This window comes from Herpailurus yagouaroundi, unplaced genomic scaffold (assembly GCF_014898765.1).
Source record: "Herpailurus yagouaroundi ecotype Mexico unplaced genomic scaffold, PumYag 221, whole genome shotgun sequence".
NCBI lineage: Eukaryota > Metazoa > Chordata > Mammalia > Carnivora > Felidae > Herpailurus > Herpailurus yagouaroundi.
The window spans coordinates 5,676,353-5,694,330 of record NW_024412452.1 but is presented as its reverse complement, the minus strand read 5'-3'; the positions used below and the strand labels follow the sequence as shown (position 1 = coordinate 5,694,330).

The following is a 17,978-nucleotide window of genomic DNA, read 5'->3' as shown; positions in this document are numbered from 1 at the left end:
GAGGACCCAGGGCAAGAATGTGTATCCTAGAGCGGGGAAGGGTTGGACTGTGAATGGGAAAGATGAAAAGAAAGGAGAGGTTTCCTCATTTAGTGGGGCTGGTTCAAGAACAAGAAATCCTGAAAGTGTTGGCAGTGGTGAGAGGCAGTCAGGACTTTGGCATCACTTCCCCAAGCACCGACCCCATAGACGTTCCTCTAGGTCACCTCCCACCCTGATCCCCAGTCTCCTATTCACCTCTTCTCTCTCTTTTGTGTCCTTGCATCCTAGGTGAAGACTCGCCAAAGGAAGTGCCCACTCCACGGATCACGTGTCCCAAAGGCTCCAAGGCCTATGCCTCCCACTGTTATGCCTTGTTTATGACACCAAAATCCTGGATGAATGCAGATGTGAGTACTTGGATTTGCAGGTTGGGGTTTTAAGGGCAAATACACTAGAGACCTGGCGGTGGGGGGGGGGGTTCCATTCCCCAGAGTTCCTTGGGGGTGACGTGAGCATCCTCATCTTTTGCATACATACCTCTTCGCCCCTACCTCTGCACTGCCCGTCTCCCAGTGATGTCTCAGGCCTCCCCTGAGTCTCTCCCTTCCCCACACAGATGGCCTGCCAGAAGAGACCCTCGGGACACCTTGTGTCTGTGCTCAGTGGGGCTGAGGCATCCTTTGTGGCCTCCCTAGTACAGAACAGTGCGAACACTTACTCAAACATCTGGATGGGGCTCCATGATCCCACAGAGGTATGAATACATCTTCTCTCTATAACCTCTCAAGCTGCTATCGCCACCCGAGCCCACTCCCTGTCCCCTGTGTCTGTCCAGTAAATGCCCTAGAGAGCCTTGGAGCTCAGAGATCCAGGAGGATATTAGGAGAAAAGGGAGGACCTTGTGGCCAGCTGAACAGCTGAGTTCTGTGGAAGTCTCTTGACTCTGCTGAAGTTAATCTGCTTCTTAATTTGCACGTGAGGCCATGTAATTCAGTTCTCTGAGCTTCACAGAGTCTACACGTATTGTGTAGAGTGATTCCTAAATGAAGAGAGGATCCATTTTTGCTCTATGGAACAGACACTGTCTTTGAGGTTCAGAAGCTAATCACATATGCATCACTCGTTGCTGTTCAGTCAGTGAGAGGTTACTCTGAATGGGTCTATTGGTCTTTGTGTTTATGGGCTTCAGGTTTGTCAATAAGAGCAAGGAGGTAGGAGGAGTCTCCCAGAGGAGAGCTTTGGCTCCCAGGCAGCATCTAGAGGAGCAGACCAAATTCCATGATGCTGGGGAGGGGTTCCTGCAAGGAGCCCTTTAATGGCCATTCAACCTCACTAGACTCCATCCTCTCTAGGGCTATGAGCCCAATGCAGGTGGATGGGAGTGGAGTAGCACGGATGTGCTGAATTACCTTGCCTGGGAGAGACACCCCTCCACTAACCCAAACCCCGGCTACTGTGGGAGTCTGTCAGCAAGCACAGGTAAGCAACAGAGGAGCTCCTTTCTGCCAGACCTCTCCATCCTCTTTTTCCCTATTTCTCACTGTGACCGTCAGAGAATCCCCTTGAGCAAGAAAATGTAGGGTTGGTTTATCTTCTCCCACCCCTTCTCATCTCTCCTCTCTTTGAGTCCCATTCCCCTGGAGTAGGACACTGCTGAGGATGAGGGAGAGGCTGTGAATCCTACGCCAGAATCTGGGCTGCCTGTACCTTGGGTTCATGAGCTCCACCAGCCACATCTACCTGAGCTCCTCTGTCTCTCTAGGATACCTGAAATGGAGAGATTATAACTGCGGTGCGATGCTACCTTATATCTGCAAGTTCAAGGACTAGGTCTGGTGGGACGTCAGGAGCCTGAGTTTGCAGGCAACTCATCATGGACATATGACCAAGTGTGAAAACCTACCCTGGAAAGGAATAGTCTCCCCCTACCATCTAACCTGACCCTTCCTTCTGATCATTTCTCCTCCCTATTCATTTACCTTTATGTTCTTTTTGTGTATTACATGGTCTGAGATTGCAGAGAGCAATAATAAATACTCCATTCCATGTTGTATGCTTTTGTGCTCCTATCTCATAGCAAAAATATGAAGAACAACGGGTATGGGAGGAGTTCTAGGTCTTGCCTCTATCCAATGTTATTTATTCCCCCAGGGAAAATGCTTAAATGTGCATCCCCACCAGTGTGTTTATGATCAGTATATAGTCCCTGTTCATGTACCTTTGTGTTGTTTATAGAAAAAGACATTACTCACCTACACATTCTATTACACATTCCTCCTCTTTGTAATACTAACAGCCTTAGTGGTATCTGAAGATCTTAGAAGAGCACATCTGTAATCATTTGCTATCATTGATATTTTTTTTCTTTAATTTGCAACCTTCCTTGGACCCTGACTTTTATAAAATACATTGAAAAATGAATGGGTTTCTGATTATAGTGCATACAGGTAGAGCATTAGAAGTTGTCACTCTCCTCCTTAAACCAGTTCTATTCTTAAACTAACCACCAGAAAAATATTTGAAATTGCGATAACTTGTGGTGACCAATTGGGATTCATCTCCTGGGACTGGACTTAATTGCCTTCCATACAAAATCAGATTCAAAAATTTTTTTTTAAACATTTTTATTTATTTTTGAGGGACAGAGAGAGATAGAACACGAGTAGAGGAGAGAGAGGCAGAGAGGGAGACACAGAATCTGAAGCAGGCTCTGAGCTGTCAGCATAGAGCCCGATGCAGGGCTCAAACCCACGAGCTGTGAGATCATAACCTCAGCCAAAGTTGGACACTTAACTGACTGAGCCACCCAGGTGGTCCTGATTTTTTTTTAAATGTTTATTTACTTTGAGGGAGAGAGAGACAGCATGAGAGCAGGGGAGGGGCAGAGAGAGAGGGAGACACAGAATCCCAAGCAGGCTCCAGGCTTCGAGATCTGAGCTGTCAGCACAGAGCCCAGTGCAAGGCTTGAACTCATGAACCACCAGATCATGATGTGAGCCTAAATCGGAAGCTGACTGAGCCACGTAGGCACCCCCAAGATCAGATTTTTTTTTTACAGAATTTAAAAATAATGGCTTTTTTCAAGTCAGTCAATATTGTCTACTACACCTAGAGCCATGCTTGAGTTCCTAAAATACTAATCACAGTTGCTAAACTCATAGTCTGTATTCATAACCATTTATATCCTGAATAATCATAAATTTATTTCCTCTAGTGAACTCTTATGAACTTTTGTATCTAGAAGTCTAGAACAAAGGTAGGCAGGCAGTTTTTATCTCTTCTCTCTCTATCTGTTCTCCCCCGCTGAACCTTCCATAATATAATGCCCTATGGGTAGTTCCAATGCAGTTGATAAAAATGCTTCTCTCTCCTAATAATAACAACAATGATAATAATAATAAATAGTAATAAATAATCTCTTATTTTCTCTCACTAAAAATTACTCCTACACCAGGGAAGAAGGTGTGGGTTCTCCAATTTGTGTTGGAGCCCTGGATGCCTAACATGTATGCAAAAAACTTTTTGTTATATCCAATATCTGGATTCCCCATAATTACTTCTTTCAGAGTCCAGCTGGGTTGCTGAAAGCTTGTAAGTGCCTTGCCTGAGACACACATAGGCTTCTGTTAGGCTGACTCAGTGTAGACTATTTGGATATAAGCTGCTGACATGCATTCTAACTCACTCAAGCAAAGGGGGAGGTTTTGGGAAGTATGTGGATTTATCTCAGTGCACCAAGGTTAGGGAAGATAGCTGAAGGACTAGGAAAAGGAAAAATAAAGTTAGGAAATGAGGTTAATTTCTTCTTCCTTTTCTCTATTTTATTTCACTGGGTGCAATTTCTTTTAGCCAATCAGTTTCCTTGCCCTTGGGATAACTCAAGGTGACATGGCTAACTCATTCTACCAAACTTTTCACTCCAGGGATTCAAAACTTTACATTTTCAGTAAACAAATTTGTTTTCAGGAGAATATCTGATTATTCCAGCTAAGACTGGGTATTCACCTCAGTCTAGTCAGCTGAGGGAAAGAATTTGAGTCATGTAGTATTACTATGGGAGCCAAACTCACCTTTTAAGTAGGATCTGTGGATGTGACCCAGTTTTTAGTGAAGGGTGCAGGAAGGCACTCCAACAGAAGTTTGCTGCAATAGACATGACTTAATTGTCTCATTGTTTTGTTCTGACCTTGGCCTGTTTTCTGATTGAATCTTATTCTTTGGGTACTCACATACTGCCACAGGTACCATACCTGCCTCTGTTCTTGGACTGTCCTCCAGACTTTCAGTAGTTGTCAGCTGGCTATTGTACTTACTGCTGTCATTGTATTTACCCAATTCCTGTTTGTTTTGAGGACTGTGAATAACCTGTCATGATGTGGATTTCTGCCAGTCATTGTAAGCCAATGAATTGGACAAAACCTTCCCATTTGGAACAGCACATCACCACAGGCTCCTGGGCCTCTTGATGGTGTTTCTGTCATGGACTTTACTCTCATCTAGAGTTCAGGAGGCAAAACAATTTGATAGAAATAGCACCTACAAAGAACATCTGGATAAGAGTTAGGTGAACTGAGGCACCCTATTTCCTAATATCTCTGAATGTAACTTGGTGATACATCCCTTTAGGTTTTTTTTGTAATTTATTTTTTAATTTTTTTAATGTTTATTCATTTTTGAGACAGAGAGAGACAGAGCATGAATGGAGGAGGGTCAGAGAGAGAGGGAGACATAGAATCTGAAGCAGGCTCCAGGCTCTGAGCTATCAGCACAGAGCCCGACGCGGGGCTTGAACTCACAGACTGTGAGATCAGGACCTGAGCCGAAGTCGGAAGCTTAACCGACTGAGCCACCCAGGCGCCCCTCATCCCTTGAGTTTTAACAGAGTTCTTCCCTTTCCACCTCCAAACCTCCTACCACCAAACCACCTTTGTCCATTCTTCTTAAGTAGTTTTTTAAGTGCACCTCCAGGGTACCGTAGCACATCAACCATGTAGATCTCTGCAATTTATGTGTATATTTAACACATGGATTTGTTTATAGATTTCTCCCACATGTCTAAAAAAGAATTCTCTAAAATTGCTTTCCTTGCAATACTCATTTCGTGAGCTACTCATAGACAACAATTTTGTCGTGTGTATACATTTTGGAAATACTCCTTAGGAAGTTCTAAAGTATACAGAGTTAAGTAGGTTTCTTTACTGCATGGCTTTTCCAAGTATTTGTATGCAAATGTATGAAAATAAAGTCATAGGGTTGTCAGCTCATCAGGCATTTATTTGGTCACACGTTTCTGTGTGCCTGTTTGTGTATCTATATTTGGGAGAAATACCTATTAATAGATCATAAGTTGAATTCAGTTTTAATAATAGTCAAAAGCACTGTTTTTTCATAGCAGGGATTCCAACTTAGTCATTTGAAGTCATTAAATCAATTTAGTGGGTAATACAAATATATTTTCTTAAAAGAGAGGAGAGTAATATAGAAAATTCTGCAGGATATTGCACAAAAATGTTTAATACTGTTTGAAATTTTGATTCTAGTTACGTGTGTGTGTGTGTGTGTGTGTGTGTGTGTGTGTGTGTGTGAAAAGCATTGGAATATAAAATATACTTCATATTGTAAATAGCAGTCAACATTTTGAATGCTAGTCTGAAGCATAGGCTTTTAGCTAACTATAGGAGAATTAAATGAAGTACCACTAGGGGGAGAGGTGGCCTAGCAGAGAGTATAGTACTGGGAAGATAATAAATAAGAATGATCTGGCTGCTTCCCCAGAGAGGGTTAGAAAAAAGACATTAGGGAAAGTGGGGAAAACAAGTTTATTCCTACATCCTCTAAGATGAAATATCTGCTATACATCCCTGGGAACAGAAGAAACAAATCTTTCAAGTGAAAATGGACAGAATATAAATAGTGGAAGATTCAGGATTGGGTAGTTCTATTCAGTATTCTATTAGTCCCTAACTAATAGATTCAGTATTCTATTAGTCCCTAACTAATAGAACGCCAGGAATATATATACAGAATGCTGGACACAGAAGTAAGACAGAGAGAGCTAGGACTCAAGGGCTCCTTATACCATCAGAAACTGTGAGTCATTTGTGGTTTTGTCTTCTCTTGGCTACTCAGAGTGAGAATGCTTCCTGTGTGTTGAAGAATGTCCCCTTGATATGGTTCATGGTGAGAGCAGAGTCACAGCTCCCATCATAGAGGCAAATGTGTCAGATATCTAAAGGTGGTAGATAGTTCTCTGGAGGTTAGGGGGTATGTTCAAAGCATGACAATAGGATACCTTAGCCAGGTAGTAGTGCAAAAAGAAACAATTCGAGATTATTCACAAAGGCTATGGAGCTTGGGGTTCTGCAGAAACAGCAGTGAGGGTTCAATGGTTATGACTCACATGGAGTTTCATCATCAAATTTTTCTAACTGCATGGTCTTGCCTGTAGTTTTAGCTATTAGACTTTCCTGGTTCCTTCTTGTTGTACAAACCTGGGGCTCCAGGCTCCCAATGAATCTCTTTTTTTCTTTTAAGTTTATTTATTTATTTTGAGAGAGAAAGAGAGCGTGCACCAGCAAGGGAGGGACAGAGAGAGAGGGAGAAAGAGAGAATCCCAAGCAGATGGTGCAGAGCCCAATGTGGGGCTTGAATTCATGAACCATGAGCCAAAGTCAAGTTTCAGAAGCTTAACCGACTGAGCCACCCGATGAATCTTTGATCTAATGAAAAACCTTTATATTTTATTTGTTTTGATCTTTATAGTTCATGAAGGTGTATTTGAGATGCAGTAAATTGTAGTATATATTCAAAATATAATTGATGTTTTGACATACATATACACCCATTAAATCATCAAAATCCAATAATAAGCATACTCGTCACCACTAAAGACCTCCTCTGCCAAGCCACCTCTTACCTTCAGCTTCTCCAATCCCTCAAACCAAGGCAACCACTGATCTGTTTTCTGACACTATAGATAAGTTAAATTTGCATTTCCTAGAATCTTATATTAATGGAATGATACATTATATATTTTTTCTCTCTGGTTTCTTATATTCAGCATAATCATTTTGAAATTCACTTATATTATTGCATGTATCCATACTTCATTTACTTTCATTGTTGAGTGATATTCTATTGTTGAGTGGTATTCTATTGTGTGGATATGACATAATTTGTCTTTTATGTTGGTGAACATTTAAGTGATTTTCAGTTTTTATCTATTATAAATAAAACTACTGTGAACGTTAGTATACAGGTTTATGTACAGATAAATCCTTTTCACTTATCTTGGGTAAACATCTAGGAGTGGAATAGCTGCACTGAATACTAGGCATATATTTAAGTTTTTAAGAACAGCCACACATTTTCTAAATTGATTTTATCATTTACATCAACACCAGTGGTGCATAAGATTTCCAGTTGTTTTACATTCTCAGTATGGTCAGCCTTTCTAATTTTAGTCGTTTAGATAGGTATAAAGTGATATCTCATTGTGATTTTAATCTGCCTTTCTCTAATAATGAAGTTGAGAAATTTTTCGTGTGCTAAATTCCAGTCTTATGGTACAGCTAAGTGTCTTGATTGTAGTGATGATTACAAAAAGAAACACATGTGATAAAAAAGTGTGTGATACAGCTACACACACACACACACACACACACACACACACACACTAAGTATATGTAAAAAAGGTAAAATTTGAAGAAGTTATCTAGATTGTGCTGTCAGTTTCCTGGTATCAATACTCCAGTTATGCAAGATTTAACACTGGGAGAGGCTGGTAAAGGGTTCTGGAACCATTTGTATGCTTCTTTGCACATTCTTATGAATCTCTAATTATTTCAAACTACAAACATTTTTCAAATTAACCCTTTCTTTTTTTTTAATTTTATTTTTGATGTTTATGTTTTGAGACAGAGAGAGAGAGAGAGAGAGAGAGCGAGCAAGCGAGAGCGGGGGAGGAGCAGAGAGAGAAGGAAACACAGAATCCGAAGCAGGCTCCAGGCTCTGAGCTGTCAGCCTTTTGTCTCCCCAAGCTCCTTCATATTTAATTCCTCACCTTACCTAATTTTTTTAAGTGTTGCCTGTGTAACCATGTTCTATTTCATATCTCCATTTTACTCTTAATGTGTTAGAGATTCACTGTTGCCGAACTGTGCTGTGTTCTGAAATCTCCTGATACCACCAAAGTATTCAGTGAGCCAGCATTTGTATAATTATTTTTCTATCCCTCATCTAACCAGACTTACCTCTGTGGTACTGTTAATCACTTTTTCCTTCCTGAAGACCTCTAACTTCCTTGACTTTTTTAACACCACACTTTTCTGGATCTTCACATCCGTAAGTCTCCAACTCCTATATAAACACTTGAACTCTATCTAATCCTTAAATGTGTATATGTTCATTTAGATGCCAAAATACAGATACAAAATATTAAACACAACGTAAGTTTATTTGCCTTTCATATCAGATTTTGGATCCAAGCTTTTTCATCTTCTTGCTGAGGCGTCTAATTGAATTGTTCTTGTCTGCTTAACTGAAGCAGACACAGCTCTGTCTACATTTCAGCTAGTGGGAGGGAGAAGAGTGGCATCCTGAGCCAGCCAACTTACCTCTAAGTTAGAAATGACCCAGCAGTTGTGCACATCACCTCTCCTCTTCTCCCAGAGCCTAAACTCAGTCAGTCAGCCATGGAGCTACAGATGCTGGAAAATGTGGTCTCTGGCATGATGGGCATGATAACAGCTATGATCTTATTACCATGGGACAGTGGGAGAATGGATTTGGAAAGACCTCTAGCAGTCTTTTATTGGTAGTATTCCTCAGGATTTCATCCATAGTGAACTTATTCTTTTATTTTGTACATTTTTCAAAAGGTAATTTTATCTATTTTCTTGATTTTCACTCACTTTATTTTAGTCCCAATTGTGGATCTCCTTTGCATCACCTTCACTAGCCTTTGAAATCAACTATCTACTCACCTGCTTGACTTCTGCAGGTAATCACTTTTCTATCCCATTTAGAATGGTGGTTTTCAAATGTAGCCAATTTGCAACTCTGAGGACATTTGGCAGTCTCTAGAGTTTCTTCATTGCCACAACAGTGGTGGTGGTGGGGGGAGGTGTTCCTCCTGGCATCTAGTGGGTTAAAGTCAGGATGTTGCTAAACATGCTGCAATGCACAGTGTTGCCCTCTACAGCGAAGACTTAGATACCCCAAAATGTCAAATTGCTGCTGTTTAGAAACGTTGCCCTAGAATATTGCCAGTTACCTAGTACATGTCAATAGATTTTGAGAGAATAAATGAAAGAATAATTCAGTAGAACATGTAGAAAATGTAAACTCAGTAGTCTTTATGACATAAATCATAAACATGAGGATATCATATGTTCTCACTCATAATCAACTACTCAGTAATGCTTACAACTTATTGAGCTTTGTGTATCTCATCCCATTTAAAATGAACAAAAAGTCTGTCGGGTATTAAAACATTGCACAGATGAGCAAAACAAGGCTCAGGGAGCTTGAGTAATTTGCCTAATATCAAAAAGCTAGGCCTCAAACCCAGGATTTCTGTGGCCATGAAAGCACCCCACGGCCTCTAGGATTCATTTTCCTTCCACTATACACTCAATCCTTTAACCTTGAATGCTTGAACAGTTAGGAGATGGATTGGACCTCTTCTTCTTTCTCTACTGGTGGTCACCCTAGGCAAGGATAAACTCTTGTGTCAGCATTTATGTTCCTCCCCTTGACAAAGTTGTAGTATCACTTTAGCCTAAAATTTTCAGAAGAGGGAAAACTAAGAAAACCCTTACTTATAACTCTGACCTTAGTAATGTTTTGAGCTGGCTGAAAAATTTCTGAAGACCCTGATGACCCCACCCTAGCTCAATCTCATTTGGAAATCCTAAGTGCTTGCTCTTCTCACCTCTGAGATTCTCCAGTCCTCAAGTCAGTGAAAGGGAAGCATCTATAAAGTACTTTTTTTGACATGTAAAACCTTGTCATCTATCTTCTCCTTACTCAAATCCATACTGTGTTCCTCAGAAGTGTTAGAAAAGTTTTTCCTTTTAAAGAAAAATAGGAAAATATTTTCTGTGAGAGATGGTTAAGGAACAATATGGCATGCATAGAGAAAAATAATAATCTTTCCAGGGATATTTGCATCCTGAGAGAAGGGAAAGAAACAGAAATGCCTTTCTAAAGTTCTCTTCTTCTGTCTTCTGAATGCCATCAATTATTCACTCAAGAGACTTAATGGAAGAAAAGGAAGGATTCTGTAGGAAGACATGCTGAGGTATTAGAAAAGAAGTCATAGTACAGACAAAGGGATTTTTGTTCATTAGCAATTTTAATTATGTCAAGTGATAATTATCAGAAAAGGACAGTAGAAATTGTAGGGGGGCATCCCATTATATTAAAATTGACATGCATGAAATTATCCTATATTCTTTTAAGCTAATCCTGTTTTTCCTTTTTATCTTGTTACCATATTGTCTTTATAATTCTCAGCTAACTAAAGTCAAGTAAACAAACTACAGAGCCCCTACAATATCTAGTATACTAGAAATTATGCCAAAAAGTACCCTAGAATGCTAGTGTTGGAAGGGACTGTAATACTGACTGTTTAACACTTTTACTTCATTCCTCAGAGTTCTGCCCTGAAGGGGAGTAGCAGGCAAGGGAGCAGTTACACATAAAGATAGTTAATGTTAGGTGTTTTCAGGTAATGATGAGATGAAGAAATCAGTTGAAGTTACTGACTTATGATTCTTAATTTTTTAACTTGATCAATAGTCAGAAAACTGATATTTTCAAATGGTTGACATCTACTGAGATGTTCTCCAATGATCCCTGCTTCCTGGTATTGACACCCCGTGTTTAATCCCTTCTCCTACAGGTGGGATGGCCCTGGTGACCTGCCATTTACCAACAGAATATAACAAAGATGATGGGATAGAGTTCCATGATCAGGTAACAAATAACTGTGACTTCTCTCTTACTTGCATTCTTTCTCTCTTGCGCTCTCAGTCACCCACTCTGATAAGGAAAGCTGCCATGTTGTGAGTTGCCTACATGGAGATAAACTTGGAACCTACATGGCAAGGAACTGAAGGAAGCCTACAGCTAGCAACGAGCAAGGAACTGTGGTCTCACTCCAGCAGCCCATGAGAAAATGAATCCTTCCAATAACCATGTGAGTGTGAAATCTAATCTTTTTCCTGCCAAGCCTTCCATGGAGTCTGCAACCCTTGATGTTGCCTAGTGAGAAACTCACTTATTTCATAGCTTGTAGGTCAGCAATCTGGACCTGACTCACAGAAACTATGAAATAATAAGTGTTTTCTTTTAGGTTACTATGTTTGGGATAATGTATTATATCACAGGGGATAAGTAATACAGTCAATTTCCTAGCATAATATAAAGGCAAACATGAATACAACTTTAAGGCATGTGGTTATTTTTCTAAAAGAAGGACCAACTTGGGTATATTCTTTATGCAAATTAAAACAGCTCGCCATTGTTGAACTTGAATTCAAATATTTTAAACTAGAACTGAATTGGGGTACTTGGATGACTCAGTCAGTTAATTGTCCAACTTTGGTTCAGGTCATCATCACATGGTTTGTGGATTCAGGCCTCGTGTCAGGCTCTGTACTGACAGCTCAGCTTGGAGCCTGGGATCTGCTTCAGATTCCGTGTTTCCCTCTCTCTCTCTCTCTCTCTCTCTCTCTCTCTCTCTCTCTGCTGCTCCCCGACTTGCGCTCAAATGGAATGTATGTTGTAGTGGTTATATTTTCTGGACTTTTTTTTTGGAGATGTGTGTCTGTTATGGACGGTTGGTTTGATTATCCTATGTGCATTTATTATTCTTGTCCATATGTAAAGGGGTGGGAATGGGGGGGTGTTTTGGACAAGTTTGGACAAGTTTGTCCAAATTCTTTGAACAAGTTTGTCCAAGAATGTCATAAGCTGATCTTCACTTTAAGTTAGAAGTGAACAAAGACTAGCTTGATCTTGGCTAAGCACAGCCAAAATCAAGGAATGGATGTTTCATGTTTGAGTAAGTTAATAATGAATAATGCTGGGATATGTCATGATTTTCTATGTTATTGTATTGTGAATCTCCTTAAGGTAGAGATGGGGCAGCTATTGTCAACTGTCCCAGGTAAGAGTGGACCTAATAAAGGAAATAATTAGTAGCAGACCTTAGCCTTAAAGGAGAAGAATTTCCTTCCCCTTCCTAGGTCTCTTACTACACGACCTTAAGTTTGAGCAAGAAAGGCATGCTCTAGGCCTTGGTATTCTAAATATGGTCTTCAGTATTACCCTGGAGCTTGGTAGAAATGTAGAACCTTATGCCCCACCTCCAACCAATTGAATCATAATGTGCATTTAAACAAGATTCCCAAGTGACGTAAATGCACATTAAAATTTTAGAAGTACTGTTCTAAAGTACATTTGAGTTAGATAAACTGGTCCCTAGCTCAGGGCATCAGACTGCAGACCAGGCAAGGAAGTATCCTCTGGGGATGAGCTATGATCCAGGCTTGTAGGATACAACCTTTAGTTGTTAACTTTCCTCATCTGCTAATAAAGTCTTTTAAAAAACATAGCCTGGTCCCAGCTATAACTGAGGACACTGAAAGAAATTTCTCTGCTTATGATTGCCATTAAGCCACACAGTAGATACCAGTAACAACTTGAAAGAAGCTGGTCCAGATTTGCTAGAGAGGGCCCCCGGAAGAATAAACAGAAAATGTAAGTGATGCAGATGGAAATCGTTGACTGAAGAGGCAAGCAATGCCAGTAGGGTTCTGTGGAACATGCAGGCATCCCCTGAGAATTCCCAGAATGACACAAAGGGGCGACATTATAAAACTTGGGTTCCACAGAGTCAAGTAGGAGGAGAGCTTCAGTATTAGTGAACTAGGCATTGCTACCTCATCTGATGGTCTCATATTGATTGGTGAGATCCTGTCAGGCTGAGGGCACAGACAGATAGCCCCTACTTCAGAAACTTTTCATTTCAGCACCAGGTTCTATTCTTGCTAGTTACACCCTTAGTGTGCTCCCTGTCCCTGTGTGGATTTGGCTGTCAGATTTTTTAAGTCTTTGCTACCCACTCCCTTGCAGCCTCTTCCACTGCCTTTCTAACTGGAATTAACAGGGCTTGTCCCTAGTTCCGGATATGCATTGGATTCTTTTGTTTCAGAGCCGTTTCTGGCCTATTTTCCTACTCCATTCCCATTACAGAGCTCACAGCAGAATCTGCATCTACCTTTCCTCGGTATCGCCTCACAATGCCTATTTGCAGGATAGTGAGGGGCAGGGTGGTAGAGGGAGGGCTAGGGTATGTGCAGGAAGGTTCTGGGCATGGCATATGGTGCTAAGTTGCTGATCATAAGCAAAACTCACTCAGAAGACATAAGATTTCACTAAAGAACATAATAGCTTAGCATTAAAACAACAAGAAGTGACAAAGCATATGCTTGTGACTTACAAAAACTGCTAATTAAACAAAATATGCGCATGCTGGCAGCTTACTAAATGTGGTATGTCACCACTTAGATTCCTGGCACCCTCAACACCTCTCCACCCCCATCTGCCAACGTAATCTGAGCTTTGCAGACCATACATTCCATCTGTTCTTCCATCTCGGCAATGCCAGATCTCTCTTGAGAAAAACTCAGGAATGCTCACCAACAAAGACATGTGGGAGATCTCATCAGAAGATCCTAGCCACTCTCTGGATCTTGGTATGAAGTGAGAACAGCTGGTATCCAAATCTTGCTAGCTTCAAGCTGACAGCTCTCGACACCATTGGACTCCAAATAAGCTGTCCTCTGACAGGAAACAAGCAGTAATTGGAAGTGTTTCAAATTTGACACAGTCTATTTATTCTCTCCCAGATCTAAATGCATCCACATCCAACTGCCAAGTTTCTAAGATGTATGCAAACCTACAGATTCTCTCAGGTAGAAAACTAGTTCCCTACTGAACAAAAGCTATTGGGTACTTTGCTTCTTCATATTTCTCTATGGTTTCCAGTGTTTTCATGACATTCTTCTCTTTCTTTTACCTCATTCTGCTTCCCCACTATCAAACTTCCAGTTTAAACTTCTTCCTGTCTTAGAATAAAAATAAAAACATCCTTATCTCTGGAAAATGGAGTCCATACATCAGGGGTTAGGCCTGGGAGGAGATGGTGAGTAGATCAGAGTTAGGGAAAACTTCCTAAAGTAAATTCCAGTAAATTCAGAGGATTCAAAGCACTGAGATCCAAAGGTAGTACTGTAACCCATCTTGTGGAAAACTAGCAACACTCAAAGATAAAATTTTACTCTGGTTACTGAGTGACCCTCCAGCAGATCCTTCTCTTCATTCTTCAGACGTTCTTTCAGAAATGATTTTCAATTGACTCTGAAGGGAAAAGAATCCGGGATATTGAAGCTCACTCTTCCAGAAAGTACCATAATCCTATATGAACAGTGGCCTGCCCCTAAATTCTGCCTTTCTGGACCAAGTGTGTTAAATCACAGGAAGGAAAAATCCTTTCAACATTGTAATATTGGTATTTTGTGTCTTCCCTCATCCTCCATGCCCTCTTCCTCCTTCCCCATGTGAGGTATAGTTTTTGAATTAATATTCCTAAAGGAAGCCACTCACGTAATTATTCACACACACACACACACACACACACACACACACACACACACACAAATATCCTGAAACCTTTTCCTGTAGACTGAGAACAACTGGCATAATTTTTAAAGTTCTGCTTCAGTAGTCATCCTATTACAATTGATGTGCTTATCCTCAAAACTGATTGTCTCACAGATTCCTTTAGGCTTTGGACACACAAGACTTACCATTTATGAAAAGGGATTCATTTGGATATTACTTCAGAATGGACACTGCTCTTATCCAAATAATAGCCAACATTTATTAAAGTTGCCCAAGGGCAAGACATTTTTACATAGTTTCTACATATATTAACTTATTTAATCAAGAAACCAATGCTATAAAGCAAGTACTATTACTATCCCAATACTATGTATAATATGCAGGAAGGGGATATACTTAGAGCATCTAGAGTGAGGGCGACCTTGCCTACACCTTGATTTTTGTTCCAGTGACATTAATATCCTATTTTTGGCCTCCAGAACTGTAAGAGAATAAATTTCTTTTGTTTTAAGCCACCAAGTTTGTGGAAATTTGTTACCCTGTCATAAGACACTAATACAGTATGTAACAAATGAATGGGCAGAAGAAATTTTCCTTGGTCCAAGGTTCTTCTAGCTGGACTAAGAATTAAACTGACAAATGACAGATTAAAAAGAAAAAAAGAAGTTTTATTATGTGTGAACAAAGGCCCAATAATGAAATTAAGACCTAAAGAAATGAATAAGATAAGCAGTTTTTATACTTTTTAGACAGACAATAAATCTGTGAAACACTGACAGGATAAAGAAAGCTTAATTTGGGGACCTTCAATTAGTAAGGAATTCTAAACAGAATTTGGGCTGGGGTAGTAAATTGGTAAAAGTAACATAGGTTGTTTATATGGGTTTCTTGGCTCCAAATTTTCCATCTCTGGTGATAAGAATGTGTCTTTACCTCCTTGTACAGAGAGGGTATCTTTCATGTGGAAGATTTATTTCCTGCTTTTGGGGGACAAGGGAGATTCTGAATATCCTTCTTGTACAGGGTGTCTCTTAAAATAACTTTAATTTAAAATATTTAATATACCAAAATGGCACATTTTGGGGTGGCCAGCACTTGGCACCTACAATAGCTGAATAGAATCACAGAAGACCCTCAAGTGTATGCCAGTTATTTCCAAGATTTGTACAGACTATAGGAGATTAAGAAAATCTGAAGATTTCAGTTATAAAATTTACCATCTGCTTAGTTCACCCCTTCAGGCTTCTTTCTGCTAGAATCACAGATATTTTGTATCCAAACTGCTTTCAAGCATAGACAGGTGGGATTTCTGTACCAAGGAACTTACCCATTCCTCTACAGAGACCATTTCTCAGATAGATGGGAAGAGGCTATCATGGAGAAATCACGGATAACATTCTGAAAGATAGCAACAGATATTTGTAAAGTGTCTGTGACAAAAAGTGACTTTTAAGCTGATGAGGGAATTTTCAGGGGGATCTTTAGAAAGTTTTGCCACTAACAGCATTTTTCAGTATAAACCATACCCAGCTGGCCTAGTTTGAAAAAATGAACTAGCTGAATCCTTCTAAGGGAGTCTACTGAGAATTAGTTACTTATGAATCAGTATATTGCTTATGACCCAGTACTCAGCTCCTTAGACCCAGATGATGCTAATATTTCATTCAAAACTGTCTTCCTCCTTAATCCATCTTTCTTCTTCCAATAGTACATTGATAGATTTCCTTCTACTCTCTGTAACTATGGAGTCCTTTCTTTGGTATTAGGCATGGATAGTAATTGTGGCGGGGGGGGGGGGGGCAAATCCAAATGACTAAGAATAATTTCTGGTGGCTTTAGGTGATTCCTCCATTTCTTTTCCAGCTCAGTAACCTCTCAAGATCCACTTTAGGAAGCAAGAGTTAGTTCCATAAATTTAAAGATGGCCACTAAGTTTGAGCATAATAGCATGATACAGATGTTCTCAAAGTATCTAGCAGGAACTCTAGAGAGCTGATGCCTGAGGAAACACAGTGTAGTTGGATATGAGCCTGGGTTTCTAGGTTCATCGGAGCTGTTAGTGTGAATTCATTGCCTCTGAGATGAGGCACTGAAATTGAATACTTACAGGAATCACCAAGGAATATATGCATGAAATCTAGGGAATATAAGCCAGTACAGAATGCAAGTTTTGGGGGATCCATTAAATGTCCATTCAAAGAAGGATGGGTATATCGAGATAAATGGATAAATAAGATATAATGGAGTACTAAACAAAAGTTCAGTTAAATAAGCTAAATTCTGACATAACATTGAATGAAAAAGAAGTCATTTGTAAGAAGTTACTACTTGATAAAGTTTTTATATTATATTCAGACATAGATTCATGCTACATATTATTTCTTGATTAATTGACATGTAGTTTAAAAAAAAAAAAAACCCAAAGTAGAAGAATATACAGAAAAATTTATTGTGGCATTTGCCTGGAGAATTTACAATGAGGTTTCTTTTTCTTTTTCTTTTCATAAAGATTGAGGATTTTAAACAAAGGAGACATTTTATTCTGACTGGTATTTGTTTAATTAGTCTCCGTTTATTGAAAATAGTTTACTTTTTAAAGAGCTTGTAGACAAGGAAAAATAACCTTTTTTCACACAAGAAGGGAGTTACTGCAAGTAGGAAGAATCCAGTACGCTTTGTACTATGATAGGTTTCTCTTGCTAAAAATGAACAAAGGAATTAATTGTTTAAAAATTAAAACAAACAGTACTTTGTGGCATATTTCTTTTCAAAGTGAGACTTTCCATTCCTTCAAGAAGACTTCAAACAAGCAGTGATTTTCTAGGTACAAAAGACCTAATACTTTACAATGCATGATAAAAATCTGTTGTAGCTAGCATGATCTAGAGAGGGAACAGCTGCAAGATTTTAAAAGGGAGATTTAAAACAAACAACTACTGACATAGTTCTCTCATCAAAATCTTTATTGCCCCCAATAGCTGCATGCATATTGAGATAGTTATCCTTATTGTTTACATAAATGGCTGGCCAAATTCCTCATGCAAAGTAATAAAAATCAAGGACTTTTGCTATGTCCAGAGCAATGCTGTTTTCAGGGAGGCCTTATTTCCCACTCCTTCAATATCATCTTCTTATCCTCACAAGCCTCAAAGTTCTGCCCCCTGACCTCACTTTACAAGGTTCACAGGAGCTCATTTCAGGTCTTCCCCATCATATGTCCTCTGGAAGTCTTCTGACAGCTGGAAAGCAGTACCTGGACATCTAGTGTTAATGTGTCTCCAAGTGGAGTAATTCTTAGTAAG

General features: G+C 39.7%; 1 protein-coding gene and 1 long non-coding RNA gene across 4 annotated transcripts in view; one reads left to right on the top strand and one right to left on the bottom strand.

Moving 5' to 3' along the window:
* The window catches only part of LOC121019193 (uncharacterized), a 32,385-nt gene extending 18,177 nt beyond the window's left edge, over nt 1–14,208 (bottom strand). Inside the window, exon 1 of the long non-coding RNA XR_005785496.1 lies at nt 13,693–14,208. This is a non-coding gene — a long non-coding RNA (uncharacterized LOC121019193). The remainder of the gene's footprint in view (nt 1–13,692) is intronic.
* The window catches only part of LOC121019190 (lithostathine-like), a 31,946-nt gene that overhangs the window by 726 nt on the left and 13,242 nt on the right, over nt 1–17,978 (top strand). Inside the window, exons 3-6 of one of the 3 annotated variants that reach the window (XM_040458381.1) lie at nt 271–389; nt 599–736; nt 1,335–1,461; nt 9,554–9,560. In XM_040458381.1, coding sequence (XP_040314315.1) covers nt 271–389; nt 599–736; nt 1,335–1,461; nt 9,554–9,560 — 391 coding nt within the window. Of the gene's footprint in view, nt 1–270; nt 390–598; nt 737–1,334; nt 1,462–1,744; nt 2,029–2,059; nt 2,200–9,553; nt 9,561–17,978 lie in introns of those variants that run through there. The other 2 variants (XM_040458383.1, XM_040458382.1) reach the window with 2 other exon arrangements.